Source organism: Sinocyclocheilus grahami, unplaced genomic scaffold (genome assembly GCF_001515645.1).
Source record: "Sinocyclocheilus grahami isolate Dianchi unplaced genomic scaffold, SAMN03320097.WGS_v1.1 scaffold629.1, whole genome shotgun sequence".
NCBI lineage: Eukaryota > Metazoa > Chordata > Actinopteri > Cypriniformes > Cyprinidae > Sinocyclocheilus > Sinocyclocheilus grahami.
This window is the reverse complement of record NW_015505808.1, coordinates 60,694-78,174: the sequence shown is the minus strand read 5'-3', so window position 1 is coordinate 78,174 and position 17,481 is coordinate 60,694. Positions and strand designations below refer to the sequence as shown.

General features: G+C 37.5%; 1 protein-coding gene across 1 annotated transcript; it reads left to right on the top strand.

The window, feature by feature from the left end:
* The first annotated feature begins 211 nt into the window (after nucleotides 1-211).
* Nucleotides 212-1,425, top strand: LOC107558025 (growth arrest-specific protein 1-like). Its single transcript, XM_016241625.1, has one exon. The coding sequence runs from the start codon at nucleotides 354-356 to the stop codon at nucleotides 1,137-1,139; it is 786 nt and encodes a 261-aa protein (XP_016097111.1). The 5' UTR covers nucleotides 212-353; the 3' UTR covers nucleotides 1,140-1,425.
* The last annotated feature ends 16,056 nt before the right edge of the window (nucleotides 1,426-17,481 follow it).

Here is a 17,481-nt window from a genome sequence, read left to right as displayed (position 1 = left end):
TTTAGATCTCCTAAATCTAAATGAAGCTGTTACTGAAGTTGACTAAGAGAAAATGGGAAGAACAGTGTTTGATGTCTGGTAAAGCTGAAATAGTTACTTGTTGCTAAGGTGGTTGTTGATCTCACCATTATATACAGAATGTAGCAACTATTATCTCTCGATCAAATCATTGCGCTCACAAGACTTATGACTCATGGGGTATAGAAATTGTGGAACAAACTTTTTCTTTTGAATGGACCTTGCAAACATGATCCGAGCTGAGGGATTTTTCCCTCACTAGATGCAATGGAAATATGAAATATGCATGCTTAAAACTGACCTGACACCAGCCAAACGATTATACAGACTTCGAAATGGCAACTCGTGCAGGTTTGGTTCGTGGCGCGCGCACATTCTTTTGGCCTTTCGCTTGTGTGCTTGTGTGTTTTAGTTGTTTTTCCATCGCCTCCTCCAACCACCACGGCCGTCGGTTGATCTGCTGGCAAGCGATATTGAACTGCCAGTCGGAGCCAGATTGTCATTACGCTTATGACCAGTATTTGCACGCCTGTGACTCGATCCTGAGCGGCCAGAGGAAGAAGTGTCCCAGTCACTGCATCTCGTCGCTGGTGCAACTCAACCTTACCAAGAGCGGCCCGGCGCTGGAGGACTGCAGCTGCGCCTCGGACCCCCGCTGCCGGGAGATTAAACGAGCCATCGAACCGTGCTTACCCAAAACCAGCAGCATGGGCTGCACCGAAGCCCGGCGCCAGTGCGAGAGGGACATCCAGTGCCGAAGCGCCATGGGCGATTATTTACTCCACTGCGGGCAACTCTTCAGCGGCTCCAGCTGCTCGAACCCGTGCCGCAATGTCATCGCGTACATGCGCACACTTCCCAAAGCTCAACTCCTGGATACTTGCGTCTGTGATGGTTCAGAGCGGACTATCTGCGAGTTTATCAAAACTAGTATGAAAACGCTTTGCTTTGACTCTCCCCTTGTGGACGAAGAAGGCTCCAGTGGGTTCGACGATGATGAGCCCGATGATGAGGATTACCCAGAGCCCACGAGGAACACAGGTTCTGCTTCTGTGGCATGTTCTGTTTTGACTGTGGTGGCATCCATTGTGGCTCTAGTGCAGCTTCCTTGGTCAATTTGAAGTCGAGTTAATGATCTGCTCCAACGGCTTTTCGGGAATGGTGCATTTTGCCATTTTTCTCCTGCTTCCCAGTTCGTTTTATGGCATGCTGTTTAAACATTTATTCCTTAAAACGATCTAGTGTTTATTCTTATGTATAGCAAGCAATCCAGCAGTGACTATCATTTTCAACTTTTTATTAGGTGTTCATTAGGCTATGTTCTTTTTTTTTAGTTTCTAGTGTCTATCCCGTTTTTTTCTAGTAAACCTTCTTATCTCACTATAGTTACAGTTGCTTGTAATAAGTCAGAGTAGCTACTTTTGTAGCCATAAAATGAAATAAACTTTGAAATTAAATAAATAATAAATAAAAAACATACTGAAAGGTTACCAGTAGGCTAAACACCCGAAGAGATTCTAACATGTATTTGAATAGCTTCTGAACCACAAATAGCAAGCAATCCAGCAGTGACTATCATTTTCAACTTTTTATTAGGTGTTCATTAGGCTATGTTCTTTTTTTTTAGTTATTAGTGTCTATCCCGTTTTTTTCTAGTAAACCTTCTTATCTCACTATAGTTACAGTTGCTTGTAATAAGTCAGAGTAGCTACTTTTGTAGCCATAAAATTAAATAAACTTTGAAATTAAATAAATAATAAATAAAAAACATACTGAAAGGTTACCAGTAGGCTAAACACCCGAAGAGATTCTAACATGTATTTGAATAGCTTCTGAACCACAGCTCCCCATAGAATTTCAATGCAAAAATCAACAATTTCATACCAGTAACAATAGATTAGTTACTTGACATGACTTGGAATAGTGACTAGTTGCAAAATAATTAGGAAGTATATAGTAGGGCTGTGCAATATATCGAAATTATCTAAATATCGCAATATGCATATCGCTACTACTTGCAATATTTGGGGCCATGAACAAAAGACAGAGAAAATCACTCACTGCTCTTACCTAAATAATTTTTGTAGCTTAAATAAGAATCAGTGCATATTGAATTCATAGAGTAAATACTAAGCAGTGTTGTATTTTCCCTTTTTATTATTCAGTTCAGTTCCTAAACTCATGTTAAAATGATTACACTAATGTTAAAATGACATTTTTATGTAATGCTAGAGTAAAACACTACCGTTCACTTTCAGAAGTTGTTGTAGGGGTGCTTTCTTCTCACAAAAAGTGAAACATGTATGCTAGTTATATTAGAATCAGAATCAGAATGAGCTTTATACACCACTTAAGTGTGCGCAAACACAAGGAATTTGTTGTGGTTTTACAGGAGCTCTTGATACATACATACATACAAATAACCATATATATATATATGACACAATATAGTTAGAAGTTCACAGAACTGACTCGGCAACAGCTGAGTAGAACTGTTTCATCTGAGCATGTGGCACTTTAAGCATTATCGTAGCGAATATCGCATTATTTAATGAGATATCGCATTTTTCTTCAATATCGCACAGCCCTAGTAGAAAGTAATGAATAAACACTAATTCCTAAAGAATCCGTTGAATTGAAGAAAAGGTCATTGTTGGATTTCTTGCTAGCAAATAATAAAAATAACATAAAAATAACAATTAGTTAGCTTTAAGGCATAAGTGTAAACACAGCTTGACATGATTTTGTTCCAAAGAGTACAAGTTAAGCTTTGTGTGACACTGAGGTGCAGTTTTTATCCAGAAATGGTCACATTGTAAATGTGTTTTGATTCGCTATGCAAATTTACAGTTACAGATTCAGTGCAGGTGAACAATGGCTTGTCTAATGAAAGTTTTAATTATCAAGCCAAAATTCTGATTCTGAAGTTAAGAGCAGGGATACAAAGTACTTTAGTTCAGTCAACTGTCTGAAGCACCAGCTTGCCTATTTCAAGTGCTATTTTGTAAAAGACAAATTTATTTCCTTAAAGATATAAAAAAAGTTTATTTTGTTATCTACACATTTTAACAGTGAAAGTTGTAATTGTAAAACTGTGCACTGCCAATGTAAAACTAGATTATTATTATTTTTTTAATATGTAAAGTATTTTTATAAAGTTGCAAATGACTTTGGATAAGTACCTTCTGTAAAAAGTGTTTGAAATGCTGGAATGAATAAGGAGTAGATCTCTATTTTAGCTGGTAACATTTGATACATCTTATAAAAGTCCTAGAGATTCAAGAGAGAGAACTTTATTTTTGTCATAAAGTAACCTTCACAACAAAGGGTGATGATTCCAGGTTTAAAGGGAAGTTACATTTTTGTTGTAATTATTTCTCTTTAAAGATATTGTACAGTGTACAGATTTTCAGAGAATCTTTTAATTGTTATGAAATGTCTAAATCCACTGTATGGCTGCCTCAGTGATGTTCTTTTTATAGAAGGCATAAAAACAAAAGTACAAAGACTTAAACCGAGTATGTGTAATTTTTTTATGTTTGTAAAACTATGTTCATATTTCATAGTGTCATTACAAAGTTTCACTGTATCGACCCCATGCATGGATTCCGATGCTAAACCTAGATTTTCAGGAACAGATTAGGTATCACACATAAGGAGCTTGAAGCGCTGACACACGACTTAGCAAACACATGTGTAAACTCTGGTATTTGGATATCTTTAGAATGTGAACACAAAAGTGTGAGTTGCTTTTCCCTGGGGTGTCCGTGTTGCATCTGGGCCAAGACAGACAGAGGTTTATTTATTTTTCAATCACTGTGTTTGTTTAAAGGCCTTTGTCTGCACGCCACTACTGCAAATATAAAGCAGGACTTAGGTTGTTCTAAGCTAACAGAGAAACAGTAGCAGAACAACACAAACTGCAAATTGATTATCTTGTAACGAGTTCTATATTTGAGTGGATTGATCTTTTGGAAAGCCAGCAGAAATTCACTTTCAAAAGTGTTTGGACTGTGTAGGATAGAAGTAAACTTGAACTTTACAGTGTCAGGATTCTTGATGTTACTTTATCCAAAAAGCAAATTCATCTCTGCAGTATGACTGGTGACCCTTGCCTTAACCATCTTAATAAAGAGACTAAATGTATGTATCTGGGATAAGTTATACAGCACATCTATCATACCAGCACCCGAGTTTGTCTTGTAAATGGTGAAAGACTTGTAGAGAACTACTCTAATTTGTAGTAAAACATTTGTGCATTACACTAAACTTCCATTAGAAATTTGCAGCCGTTTTAAATGATAATTTGTCCTATATAGTTGTTTCTTGGAATGTATGAATTGCTGTTGCATGCATTTCCATTTTATACTTGAACAAATTTGTGCCAAGTTCTCTGTATGATGTAATGGGTTGCTTGATTGTTGGTAAATGTTTTCCATGAAGAAAAAAATGACATGTTTGCGAGTTTTCATCTGGGGCTTGGGGGTGCACATATGCATATATCGGTGCCTCCATGTAATTTAATCATATTCAGCTTGGCCTCTCTCTGTCTCTCAGCTCCACGCTGTTAAAACCCTCTACTCTTATTCTCCCACTCTTGTCACTAGTGTCTTCAAATGGGGGTGATGGTTGCAAAATGTTTTATTAGAGTGGGGACAAGGGCCCTTCAGCCCGCTGAATGGAGGGGAAGTCGAGTGGCACTTTTGTCATGGTAATGTTAAGCACATAATAGTACAACAGCACAATGTCCAGGCACTTCATTCCTCTAGAGCTCGCTGACACCTCTTCAGAGCCAAACCACGGGGTAGCATGTGGGAAAGATCCGCTGGCCCCTGGACCCCTGGTCCACATACTCTATGCAGTCCCCACTGCTGCTTATGTACTTCATCATCTTTGGGGGGTAGTCGAAGATCACATTTTTTCCCCCTCTTGCGCTCAGTTTCAGTCCATGCAATAGAGCCCAGCATGTGCCGTATGAAATAATGAAAGAGCACTCAGAATGGCCAATAGGATGGAACAATTGAATTCAAGCATCTAAACTAGTCATGTCACTGGCCTCTTCAATAAAAAGATAGATTTAAATTTTTTTGCTGTAACTCTCCTGCAGTGGCATTGTGGGTGAAAGTGGAGAGGAGACTGCTTCCATGGAAGTGTATTTCAGAGTAATGCGTTTGCAGCTGATGCTTTTAATCCTCAGTGTTTAAGTGTCGGTTTGATGGTTAGGGTTTATATAAGAAATCTGATTTTATTAAGTGAAAGAGACAATACAAGAAATTAAGTGTTTCAGAATGTTGAATTAGGAAAAATCTAAAATGTATATTATTATTATAATTATGAATGTATTTTTAATCATTTTTTCAGTGTTCACATTCAATGAAGGTTCTGTTTATCAAAATAAAAAAAACAAAAATGTAGTTTTACATTAAAAGCTGCTTCATTATTCATTTAGATGCACCAATTGTCTGGAGGCCGTGCACTACACTTGTGTTTTCTATTACCTTTTGGCAAAAAAAAGAAAAAAAGTTCCACATCCAAGAGGTACAGGAAAACGACAGGAAACCTCACAGCAGGGCTTTCGAGTTATATTTCAGCAACATTTTGCAACTATTCCTTAGCCCATACAATTTCAATACTTCTGTCATAGTGCTCAAGCATAGGTTCGACTGAAGAATTGTTGTTGTCAAACTCTTGAGAAATGATGTGATAAGTGATGAGACATGTAGACAGTTGGTATGGCTGAGCCTGGGCTAAGCATTGAAATGGAAGGCTCATTGGGTAGGATTTAGACTAATCCTTTAAAGGGGTCATAGGATGCCCATTTTCCACAAGTTGATATGATTCTTTGGGGTCTTAATGAAAAGTCTGTAACATAGTTTGGTTAAAATGTCTCAATGGTGGTGTAAAAAACACCTTTTTACCCTGTCAAAAACAGCTCTTTTCAGATCAAGCCGTTTTTGTAGCATTTCCCTTGAAATGTTAATGAGCTCTGCTGACCCCGCCCCTCTCTTCTGAGCTGCTCTCAGAGAGACTGTTTACTTTAGCTGCATTCATCATGAAACTTGCTAATCAGCACATTATTAGGAAAGGCGATTTGCAAAGATTCATTACAAAACATTATACTCACTTCTTCTGTAGATGAGGATGGATCATGAATGATTCGCGCGAACATAGATGCATTTATGTAGATCGGGGGCGCATTCCCTTCAGAAACAAATGTAATCCACTGCGTCTTCAGTGGCTCAGATGTTGGGAGTAAATGACGACTGCTATGTTCATTATTACATCCAACAACAGAACACCTCAATTGCTTAGGAGTCATTCTTGTCTACAACTGCTCCAGCGGTGAAACAATGGCGGACTGATGACAGCCCACTCAGCGCGGGTCTAAGGTAAGACACCAGTCCAGTCTGTGCTGAAACGCTACTGTCAATCAAACTATCGTGGGAGGGGCTTGTTTTTGTGACGTCACACAGACAGGCATCTGAAATCGGCTTGATTTGAGAAAGGGGAAAACATTTAACCAGATTAAAAAAAAAACACGATTTTTATCGTTATAGGGTGATTGTGTACACACACTACCAACACACATTTCAGTTCAAACAACTTGTAAAAGTGCATGTAGCATCCTATGACCCCTTTAAAGATAGCACAAGATATTTAATATTGAAGTTGCTGACAGAGGCCCCCTGTAGTCTTATTCCTAAGAAACAGTTGTTTTCTATATTTTTCTGATATTCTGGAAGCTGTGAGCTGCATGGTCTCTGGCGTTTAAACACTTTGTTTGTTTATTAGTCTATAGATTTTTGACTATTCTTTCCTTTTTCCACCCACACTGTGCATATGTTCCCTTTTTGGATTTGAATAAACAGTTCTTTGTTCTTTAGAGAAAACTCAGGTTTTTTTTTCTTCACCAAGCTGCCACTTTGATTTCAACATGGAAGACCTTTGTTGAGTTCAGAGCTCTCTGAAATGAGTAAAAAGACCTATGTCCTGGCTCTCTCGGGGTCTGCCGCTTTTGCCTGAATGTGAAACAGAGAGCTTGCTTACCTGAGAATTCGTTAAGGGCATCTCCTAAATCTGCACCCTGTGTTTAGTGCAATAGAGCAAGCTTAATGTTCTGTTCTTATATTGTTGGAACTCTGGAAACAACTCCTACCATTTATGCTAGCATTGTTGTTGTTCTTGCAATAACCAATGACATTTTGAAATGGCATTGCCATAGCTCACGGTTTCCCAAACTTTAGTTTGCAAACAACAATTAAAGAAAAGTTAGTAATTAAATCATAAAATATAAAATTGCAATAAATTGTTAAAAAAAAAATCTAAATAATAAAACTTGTTAAAAATAAATTATGACATTCAGGTAAACAAATAAAATTGACTATTATTTGACATTGGAGAACATTGGACATGCTAATGTGTTGTTAAATTATTGAAATATTGACTTAAAATCTCAGGGTGTCCAGTAAATACTCAGGGTGTCTAAGGCTAACAAAAAATGTGAATCTCTGCCTTAGCTGGTCTCTGTGCATAGCGTTGAAGGTTTAAAGAGAGAGTTCACCCAAAAATGACAACATTTACTCATCCTTATGGTGCTCCAAACCTGAAGGAATTTCTTTCTTCTGTTGAACACAAACAATATTTTGAAGATTATTGGTAACCAAGCTATTGCTGGTAGCCATTGACTTTCATATATGGAAAAGAAATGGCTACCAGCAACAGTTTGGTTATTCTTCAAAATATCTTGTTTTGTGTTCAATAGGACAAAGAAATGCATACAGGTTTGGAACAACTTGAGGATAAATAAATAAAACTTTAAAATAAAAATGTTTGGGTGAACTATCGCTTTAAAGCTATTGGATGGATAATGCTATGATGTAGCATGATACCATTGTTTATTTAAATTGACTGTACATAGGCAATGCAATAATACAAGCATGCAAGTAATTTATTTTAATTCACATGACATTTGTATCAGCTGTTAAAGTGTCAAAAGTTCAGTGTCCATGTTACGGCCAAGCAAATTGTTTTAATATTTTATTACTCTTCATTCTTACCATTAGAATAATGAAGTAATTCATGCGTGCTGTAACAGTTGGTGCTAGTGGAACAGCAGAACTTAGATCACTCTTTAGGGAATAATGACAGATGAAGGAGAAATTTGGCCGCTTGTTTTCACTCAGGAGGATAATGAGGTGATGGAGGGAGAGGTGTTTTTTACTAGAGTAGCCCAGAGCCCATTTTTTGTATCAACAGCCATAAAATCCATCTGACAGGCAGCGCAGGGAAGGGAAGCGTGCAGACGCAGGAGGAGAAGCCCCTAAACTGGGCAGAGAGAGAGGAATGCAGGGTAATGGTTCCAGGGAATGAGAAACAGCACTTAATCTGCTAAGAATTATAATCGTCATGTATGAGAAACAACATTTTAAAAGCAGAAAACTGGCGCATGAGCCGCATTCTCCTGCAGATTCCTCATGGCATTCAGATAAATAAGCTAAATTATTTTGTTTAGGCGTGAAAATTAAACGATTAATTAAAAAGTAAAAAAGAGTGTTTGAATATGTCTGCTAATCTTTCAGTTGATTTTTTTAGCATTTCCTAATGATGCATAACAAAGCCTGTGGGTCTGACCCAGTATTCAAATGATCAGGCATAACACAGGCTGCTCTGAATTGTTGGCAGCAAGCAGCTGTTTCAGACACACGCTTGCACCCGCAGAAGTAGGAGTCATCATCCAGCTTCTTCATTCAACCACAGGACAAATGAACTCCCACAGACAAGCAAAACACAAGCGCATGTCGAAGGAGGAAGGACACAGAGACTGAGCGAATGAAGAGGGTGGAGGAAACCGAGGAAAAAAGGAGGTTTTCCACTTGAGCCCTGCAGACCTGTTGGTAAAGTAGCAGCATGTGTGTGTGTGTTTGTGTTTTTCATCAAGAGGCCATTGACTTAACATTGACCGAGAGTGCTGGGCCTTCTCACTTACAACCACACAATACCTCATTCTGTCCCATCGTTGTGCATTACGTCTATTACCAACACTGAATACTCCAGCTAAGACTCCACTTCAGAGTCTCTCATAAATACGAATAGGATCAACTTAAAAAAATTAGCACCGAGGTGATTGAGCGAGGTAGAAAAGGTGTCCGAAAGAAGAAGAAAACTTGCTGACACGGGGCATAACTTAATTTCCACAGTCACAGGGCAGCTGCAAGGAGCAGCCTGCTGTTGAGGGCCATTTTATCTTCAATGGCTCCACTGACCCTGAAGAGCAACTCTGTCTTCATCCCAGCTTCACTGCTATTGAAGGAAGTGACCAGAAGGATTTATGGGCCTGATTTAAAGAAACAAGTCATCAATGGCAGTTTCCTACTGATCATCCCTCTGCCTCAAGAGAGCAGACAACTGTATGTGTTGGTATGTGTTTTTAGAGATTTAACCCCTAAGGAGATGAAAGTAAACAAGCAGCAGTGCTGTTTAAGAAATTAAAGGGTCGAATGCACATGGAATGAGACGGCAGTTCTGTTTACATTTTTTGATTTTTTTTAAGGAATTTGGATGCTTGTATAAAGAGTGAACAAAACAGATTTTCTTTTTTTTCTCTTTCTTTTATTATTTGTATTATCACCTCACCCTAAATTTCCAGTTGTGTTTATAGTACACTTTTTTTTTTTTGGTCTGAGTAGGATTGACGTTTCAAAATCTATGACCTAAGTTGAATTTGTTGTGAATCAGTAAATTTCACAAACAATTATAAAGAAACACATTGAATTAAACATGGCATTTTGAAATATGTACTCCAATAATTATTGTTTTATTTACAACTTTGAAAAAACACACAAAAATCATTCTTTACAGTGCACGCTGGAAGTCTAACCCAGAGCTGTGGTTGTGTATAGCAGTCTGTTTCAACTGAGTATTTGTGTTTCATTGAGAAACAGTTCTTAAGCTCCCTACTTGTTGCGTTAACTTCACAGGAAACCTACAAACTTTGTTTTAAATCAACCGATTATGCTTTATTGCCAGACGTCTCAAACAGCCTACATAAAGTCAAGAGAGCATTCAGCAGCGGTCACCATGAATTACAAAACAGAACAACATCAAATGATTAATTAAGTGCAATATCAATCAAAGACAATAAAATGGAGAACACAAACCAAGAGAGGGTAGGAGTGAAGAAAAGCTTGAACAGAATAAATAATGAAGCCCTAGCAAGGGAGTTGTTAAGAGTTAATAGTCTCTCAGAAACTGAATGGGGACTGGGGGTTTCACTCTATTACGTCAACCCCCAGGGCCATGGGCCAAATTGCACCCAGTTGTTTTCCTGAAAGAATTCATCCTTCACATTAATTTCACCCATTATGTTGTCTCTTTTCATGGCAAAGGCCATGCCAGAGTACTTATGGTTTGGGTTACTGATTTGATACAATCTGAGAGAGAGAGTGTTTATGTGAGAGAGAGTGCACAGAGGGGTTATAAATATGTTCAAATGGTGTGTAGATTTAAGTGGGTTTGTATAGCAACCACAAATAGGATAATGAATTCAGTTTGGATTGAGTATTTTAACACAAAACGCAGTAATACATTTCAAACCTAAAGGACTTTTAAAAGAAGTTCATGATTTCAAATCCACAAAAAGCAATGAACAACAGCAGCAAACCAAAAAAAGAAAAGAAAAAGAAAATCTATGCTTATTTATTTTGTTTGTGTGTCTTGTGTTTGTTGACCCGGTCACGATTACTGACATACATCAGGGTTGCACACATCACTCTCAAGCTCCTTTAACTCTCCTATTTATATTGGAATTGTGTATTTAAAAAAAAAATGGGTGATACGCCTACTTAAAATACTCACTCAGGTTCATCCTAAAAATATTCTATTGAACTGTACTGTTTTTAATCTCAACAAGCAATGTTTTATTCAGAAAGCTCTCTAAATGTTCAGTAAATTTTCAACAGGAAAATATATTTTTTTAATCCCAAGTGCACAAAAAATATTTTATATATTTGATCTTTCTGTATTTTTTGTCCTGTTTGTCCTTTATCTCTTTTTAAATGAAAAGGTAATCTATTTTTATTTCTTTATTTAATAAGTATCTATCATCTATCTGTCTGTCTGATATATTATCTTGTCACCTGCTTATTTATTTAATTAATTAGTTATTTATTTAATCAATTAATTAGCTATTTATGTAATCAGTAAGGTTTTCTGAACAACAGTTAAATGTCAGATTGACCGTTCTCTGGATCTAGCTGCATGAGGGGTCTTCTGTACAGTAAGGCTACATTCAGGATCTTATAGTGGACAGAAAGAGAGGCAGGAAGTTAAAGATCAAGGAGCTGGGGAAAAAAGGAAGACGTAAGAGCTTTGGCTGTCATGGCCAATGAAAATCACCAGAAACTCAAAGCAGATATGAGAAGAGTGATATCTAGCTCTGGGGACAGCTGCCTTGAATCAGACCTCCTCCTAATGGGCAACAACTGCAGCAGAGAGGGTCAAATATTCCCTCCATCCTTCCTCACGGACACATATATGGACCTCTTCACTGTTTTTTTCACCCTCCCTCTCTCCCTCCTGTCAAGGCAAAATAACAGCCTATTTGTGCTCTCTCTCTCTACATCCCCTCAGGACAGGACTGATTGGGAAAGAAAATGTTTGGACTCTAGTCCCCATATTTCTTTCATAATCACTTTCCTTGATAAACCTCCAGTTGGCTCTTTCCCAGACAATGTGCTAACTGCAACCTTTTTGTTTGTCCCAAAAAAGTTTTGGAAGATGGCGGTGGCTTCATGCTGCATTTTCATAACAAGCCTGGAGTAATGATAACAAACTAAGACCTGTTTATCAGAATTTCACCATGTTCAGTACAACCATCCTGTTGATGTGTAAACTGAGCCTAGATATGTTTTTTTTGCCTCACGGTTACAAACCAAGTAATTTGTTAGACATTTCTTTGGTTGGAGGTGAGTAAGTGAATCATTGGAGTGTACTCATATACTTTAAGTAATGTGTTTTCATTTTGATTGGAATAATTCATAAAATATGAAACTTAACTGCTTATTGCCTCCTCCTGTTTTCCAGCATAAGTAACTATCTGGTCGACACTTGAACATAGTAGGTGGTGGTATTTGGGCCTTAATGCTGGTTGCCAGTTGTTGTAAAACAGAAAAAGATGTTGATGACACGGTGTGTAGCGACTACTGGCACACAGAATCATGTTGAAGGAGATGGCAGGCAAAAAGACACAGTATCTGCACCCGAGAAAATTTAGCTCATCAGTGTGGGAGTTTTTTAAATTCTGTAACAAAGGATGAGATATTAGACACTCCAGTCTACAGGATGTGCTGACTTTTTGTACAATTATGATTACAAATTTACTCTCTGCCTGATATTGCAATAATGTTTTTTTGTGAATTATTTTGGCCATGATAATCGTCCAGTGAAAATTTGGTATCTTGACAGCCCTGATTGGTATAAATCAGTGAAACATAAGTGTGCTCTTTCAACTTGTTGTTTTTTTGTCTGTTATCTTACAGCCCTATCGACTTGACTAAGAGATTACTCTTGCACTTTGGAGCCTAACAAAAAACGGAGGAAACAACAGCTGTTGCTTTTACAGAAACCTTTTTCACTGCCCTGCTCTGCTAAAGAGCCTTGAAAGTTAAAAGGGCTTAGTCACCAAGGAAACAACCCTCCCCCCATCCCCCATACAGCCACGCTGCCTCTCTTTTTGAAGGGTATTAGTTTACAGCCCATCTTGGGCTATGAGAGAGCAAATCTTTGGCCTGGATCCTTCAGCCTTCATTATGGCACCTTGATGAAGGATGAAGAAGGAATCTGATACAATTATTCCTACTCTGACCTGCTCTCTCAACACACTTGATGAGCGAGTGGAGGAGGGGGTAGGAAATGAGGAATTTTAATCAGAGATTCTTGACATCCTGCTCAGGGTTCTGTTGCATCTGGGCCATGGTTTTGAGGCAGGTGTGTGTCTTGTGTCCCTGGAAATCTTCCAGTGCCAATGCTGCTTTATTAGATTGAGTCACATTACAGTAGGTTAGCTCAGTATGAAGAAGTGCAAGCCCAATGTGATGAATGCTCTTCCAAAGGAGGGAAATAAAGAAAAATAATTTGACTTTAGTCCATTTACCAGACAGATAGGTCAGCATTGAACATACCTCGTTGCATGCCTTAGAGATCTTTCAGGCCTAAATTTTTTGGAGTGGAGTGAACTATTTTGCTTTTAATAGGGAGAATAGATTAATCATGGTACTTGGTACAAGGTACATATTCTTTGAGGCACTTTTCTAAATTTAAAACCCATCATATTATATATATATATCATATAATCATTCAGAATCACTGACTCAGAATAAATAGTGCGCCATTATGCACAGCACACTTGAAGTACTAATAAACAGCCAATATGCTAGTAATATGTATGCTAATATGCAACTAGTTAATAGTGAATATTGTTCCCTAAATTAAGTGTTGCCGTTTATTTATTTATTTATTTATTTTTAAAGATAAGCCCAAAAGCTAGATTTTAATTAAATGTTTAATTCCATTCAGTTCACTGATGGAACATTTTTGTTGTAATAAACTTGGATGTGATGTGTATGTCTAAGTTAGATTTATTATTCATATAAGTCAGATTTATTATTCATTTTCCTTTAATCTTTGAAAAGAATTAAAGACCATGAGATCCTACAAATCTTTCTCAAAAAGTATTTCTTGCCAAAGACTTGAAAGTAATATTACATTGGGGAGCCAATTGCAGTGTAATCAAGTATTCATTTGGCAATTAGTAGTCTGCAAATCATTTTTAATTTTCATGTATTTCTGTCTTTCCTTGTTTGGTTGTGGGACAAGCCACAGCACACATGGCCTGTTGTCACTTCACTGCTGATACATGTTTGGGCAGGCGATGGCATATACAAGACTGATTTCAGTATGCCTTGCCATGTCATTCCTACCCATGCCTAGCTTTAATTTTCTTCTGTTTAGAGCTGTGAGCCAAACATATGGCCTCTCACACCACTTTCCTTAATTCATTAGAATTTTCTGTAAAATAATATTTGTGTTTTCTGAGAGAAAGGCATTTGTGCTCAAGCACATTCAATTCTTAAAAGTCTAAATGCCTTCATTGGCAATTAAATTTCAGTACATATTTTTTTTTATCTCCCAGGGTGCAACAGTAGATTTAGTTGGAGGCACCTTATGCTATGAATTACTGACTGTCAATTCTTTGGAACATCTTAATAACGTGCCACCTCTCAAGGTGCACTGCTTTTGTTATGTTATGGACCAAAGAGCGAGCAATGACCTGCTAAAACTGTGAAAAGCACCCACAATTCCTCAGGGGATTATTTCCCATTTATTGCAACTGTAGTATGACCTCTGTGTTTTAAAAAGAGATAAACCTCATGAGATTGTCAGGTCAATATCCCATTGAGACCCTCTCAGAAGTTGCCCTTTTCCATTGATCTGAAACCAGCTTATTAGCGTTTCACTCATAACTGTAAAGCTCAAAAGATCAGAAAAGTGAAAGTTGTTTCTGGATCAGTGCAAACAGGATAAGAGGCCATGTGTTTTTACATTTATGTTTATTCTGTGTGTCATGCTTCAGAAAACATGTTCATCTGCTTGGTGGAACAGTGCAAGACCCCTGTAACACTAGATTCAACTAGGAGTCAGTAAAAAAGGCAATGTGAACATGCTCTCATTTAATGTATTAAATTAGGTATAATGTTGAAATGATATGTTGTTAAAATCTGAATTCCTTTCTGCTATTTAAAACGGAAATTCTGATCCACTTTTTATTTCAAACAAGCATCCACGGTAGAGAACAATGTTTTTAGGACAGAAAGCAAAGGCTATTTTCTTCTTAAAGGCTGAGCGTAGCTTTTCAGACAGATGCTGAGCCCTCTCCACTCTAATGTGCTTATCCAAATAAGGTGGCAATGAACATGTTAAAGGGTCAAATTTGTTTACATTTTCCTTTTTGTCCTTTAATTTCAGAGGTCTTTCTGGAGCACCTGTTTCGACCCCTCCTTTTGGTTTTCCTAATTTTTGTTTATTTTGGCATGTATCCATTTGCTCCAGGCATTTCACAGCTCGAGCGTTAAGATGGCCAGTGAGATCTGTGGGATGCTTAACCCTTCTGCCCTGATCCATTGGATTGGAAACAGTTGTGCAGAGCACCAAAACAGCTCACCCCTTAAACAAACTGTTTAGAAAGGAATGATATATTATTTAAAGAGATAGTTCGCCCAAGCATGAAATTACTTTCATCATTTAAGGACCTTAAGGTTGTTCTAAATGACTTTTTCTTATGTAAAACACAAAAGAAGATAATATTTAGAAAAATGTTTCAACCAGTCTTGTTTTGGATTGCACTGACTTTCACTATTATGGACAATTTTAAAAATATGGATTTTGTGTTCCCTCAGAAGAAAGTCATTTGGAATGACATGTGGGAATGAACATTCATTTGAGCTGTAATTTTAATATACAGTCAGGTGTCTGTACCAATGGTCTACTTTTGGCTGATAGTGTGAGGTTAATGTATTTTGTCTTTTGAAATGCTTTTCAACCCTATTGGGCAATGTTGATCACAGAGGGTTTGTATTTTCATTGTTTTAGGGAAGTCAAATAGAGTCCATTGAAGGAACCGAAGGTGTAGAAGTCAAACCCAAGCTAAATATCACAACCTGGCTGACTTATGCTTCTTCCAGTTCTCTCAGCCGTCTCGGTGTGTGTTGTCACTTCGACCTCCATCAAAACCACCACGCTGAGAATTTCCCTTTTGGTCCTCGCATTCACACCTTCACAGTAGGTCATCCCTCCATCTCTCTTTTCATCTCTCTGTGTCCATATGGAGAGTGCAATCCAAACTCCCCCTCAACCTCAACATGGAGTCTGTGTTAGCACATCCAGCTGAGAGAAAAGTCAACAGTCCTTTAAAAGTTTTCATGAGGTCTAGAGAGGAACTGGGTGTGTGGGAATGTTAAGGAGGTTTTGCAACTTTGCCCATTTTTTTAAGTAAATGTTTTAATTGTGCATGTTATGTGTCAGGTACAGTGTGTGCATGGTCTTAGCCCACAGCTTTACAGGATAATACTCTGTTAGCTTGGACAATTCAAAGACACAATCATGTCAATTCAAGCACAAGGAACAAGTCAAGAGATTAACAAAGCCAAACACTTTGACAGCTATGAAAGCCCCATACATCTTCTGCTAAACCCTTGTGTGCCTGAATCAGTATTGGGTAAGTTACTTAAAGTAATTAATTAGTAATTAAATAATCAATGTTAAATTACTTTTCTAATTACTCTGTCTGAAAAAAAATTACTCAATAAGTATCATTACTAATTACTTCTAAAAATCCCTATAAACCTTGATGCATAGACAATAGAAATGAAACTCAATTCTTGAGTCAAACATGGAATAGTTTAGCCTTTTAGCTTTAAAGCAACGGTAGTACTTAAAATATTTGAATAACAAATGTAACCTCCTTTGTTTAACAAGTAGAATTACTCTGCAAGTAATTCTGCATTACATTAAACAATGAGTACCATATTACATACTGCCATACATGTATACAAGATTAGCAGTCACTAATACAAATTTTGCCAAATAACAAAAACAAAAAATATTTCATGCACATATCCTTTGTCTGTATTGCCACGCAGTACATGAACAACATTCTGATATTTTATAAACTAAATGCTTAGCACATTATAAACATTGACATCTGACAGTAGATCAGTAAACACTGATCTAAACATTCCTAGACTGTAACATTCATCATGCTGCAGCGTAAACCTCCACACTACTTTATATCTATATTGTATTAGGCATATCATATTTTTATTATCTGATAGCATAAAATTTACATCCCCGTTACATACGACATTTAGCCTATATGTAATAAAAAGTTGCCTATATATCTGCATGTATATGTTTCAACATGTTTCACTCAATAAGACCCTCGTAATTTGCCATTTGGTTAGGTGATGGGGAGTTCGATATTATTTGTTAAATATAACAAAAAGTTGTGTGTCTGATTGGTCCAAATGCTACACAGTGTACACAAATAAAAGTAGACCCTTTACGGTTTGATTGATGCCTTATTCTTATCAGTACGACCAAAAAGGATTGAGAATTTTAGGTTCTTTTCTCTGCAAATGAATGCGCCGCCACGCAGATGGTGTCACGCCACGGTGTGTCGAGGCAGGCAGGATGATGAGGATGACAAGGATTCCAATAATGACTTTTAATGTAGACACAACAAGGCAGATTCAGGTAGGTGAGACACACACACTCGGGGTAACATTCACAATAACTGACAACTAAAGCTCAGACAGACAGGAACTAATATAGGGTGGATAATTAGTGGCAGACAGGTGAGCACAATGAGGGTAATTAACTAATGATTAGTACGGGCTAAACCAACAAAAG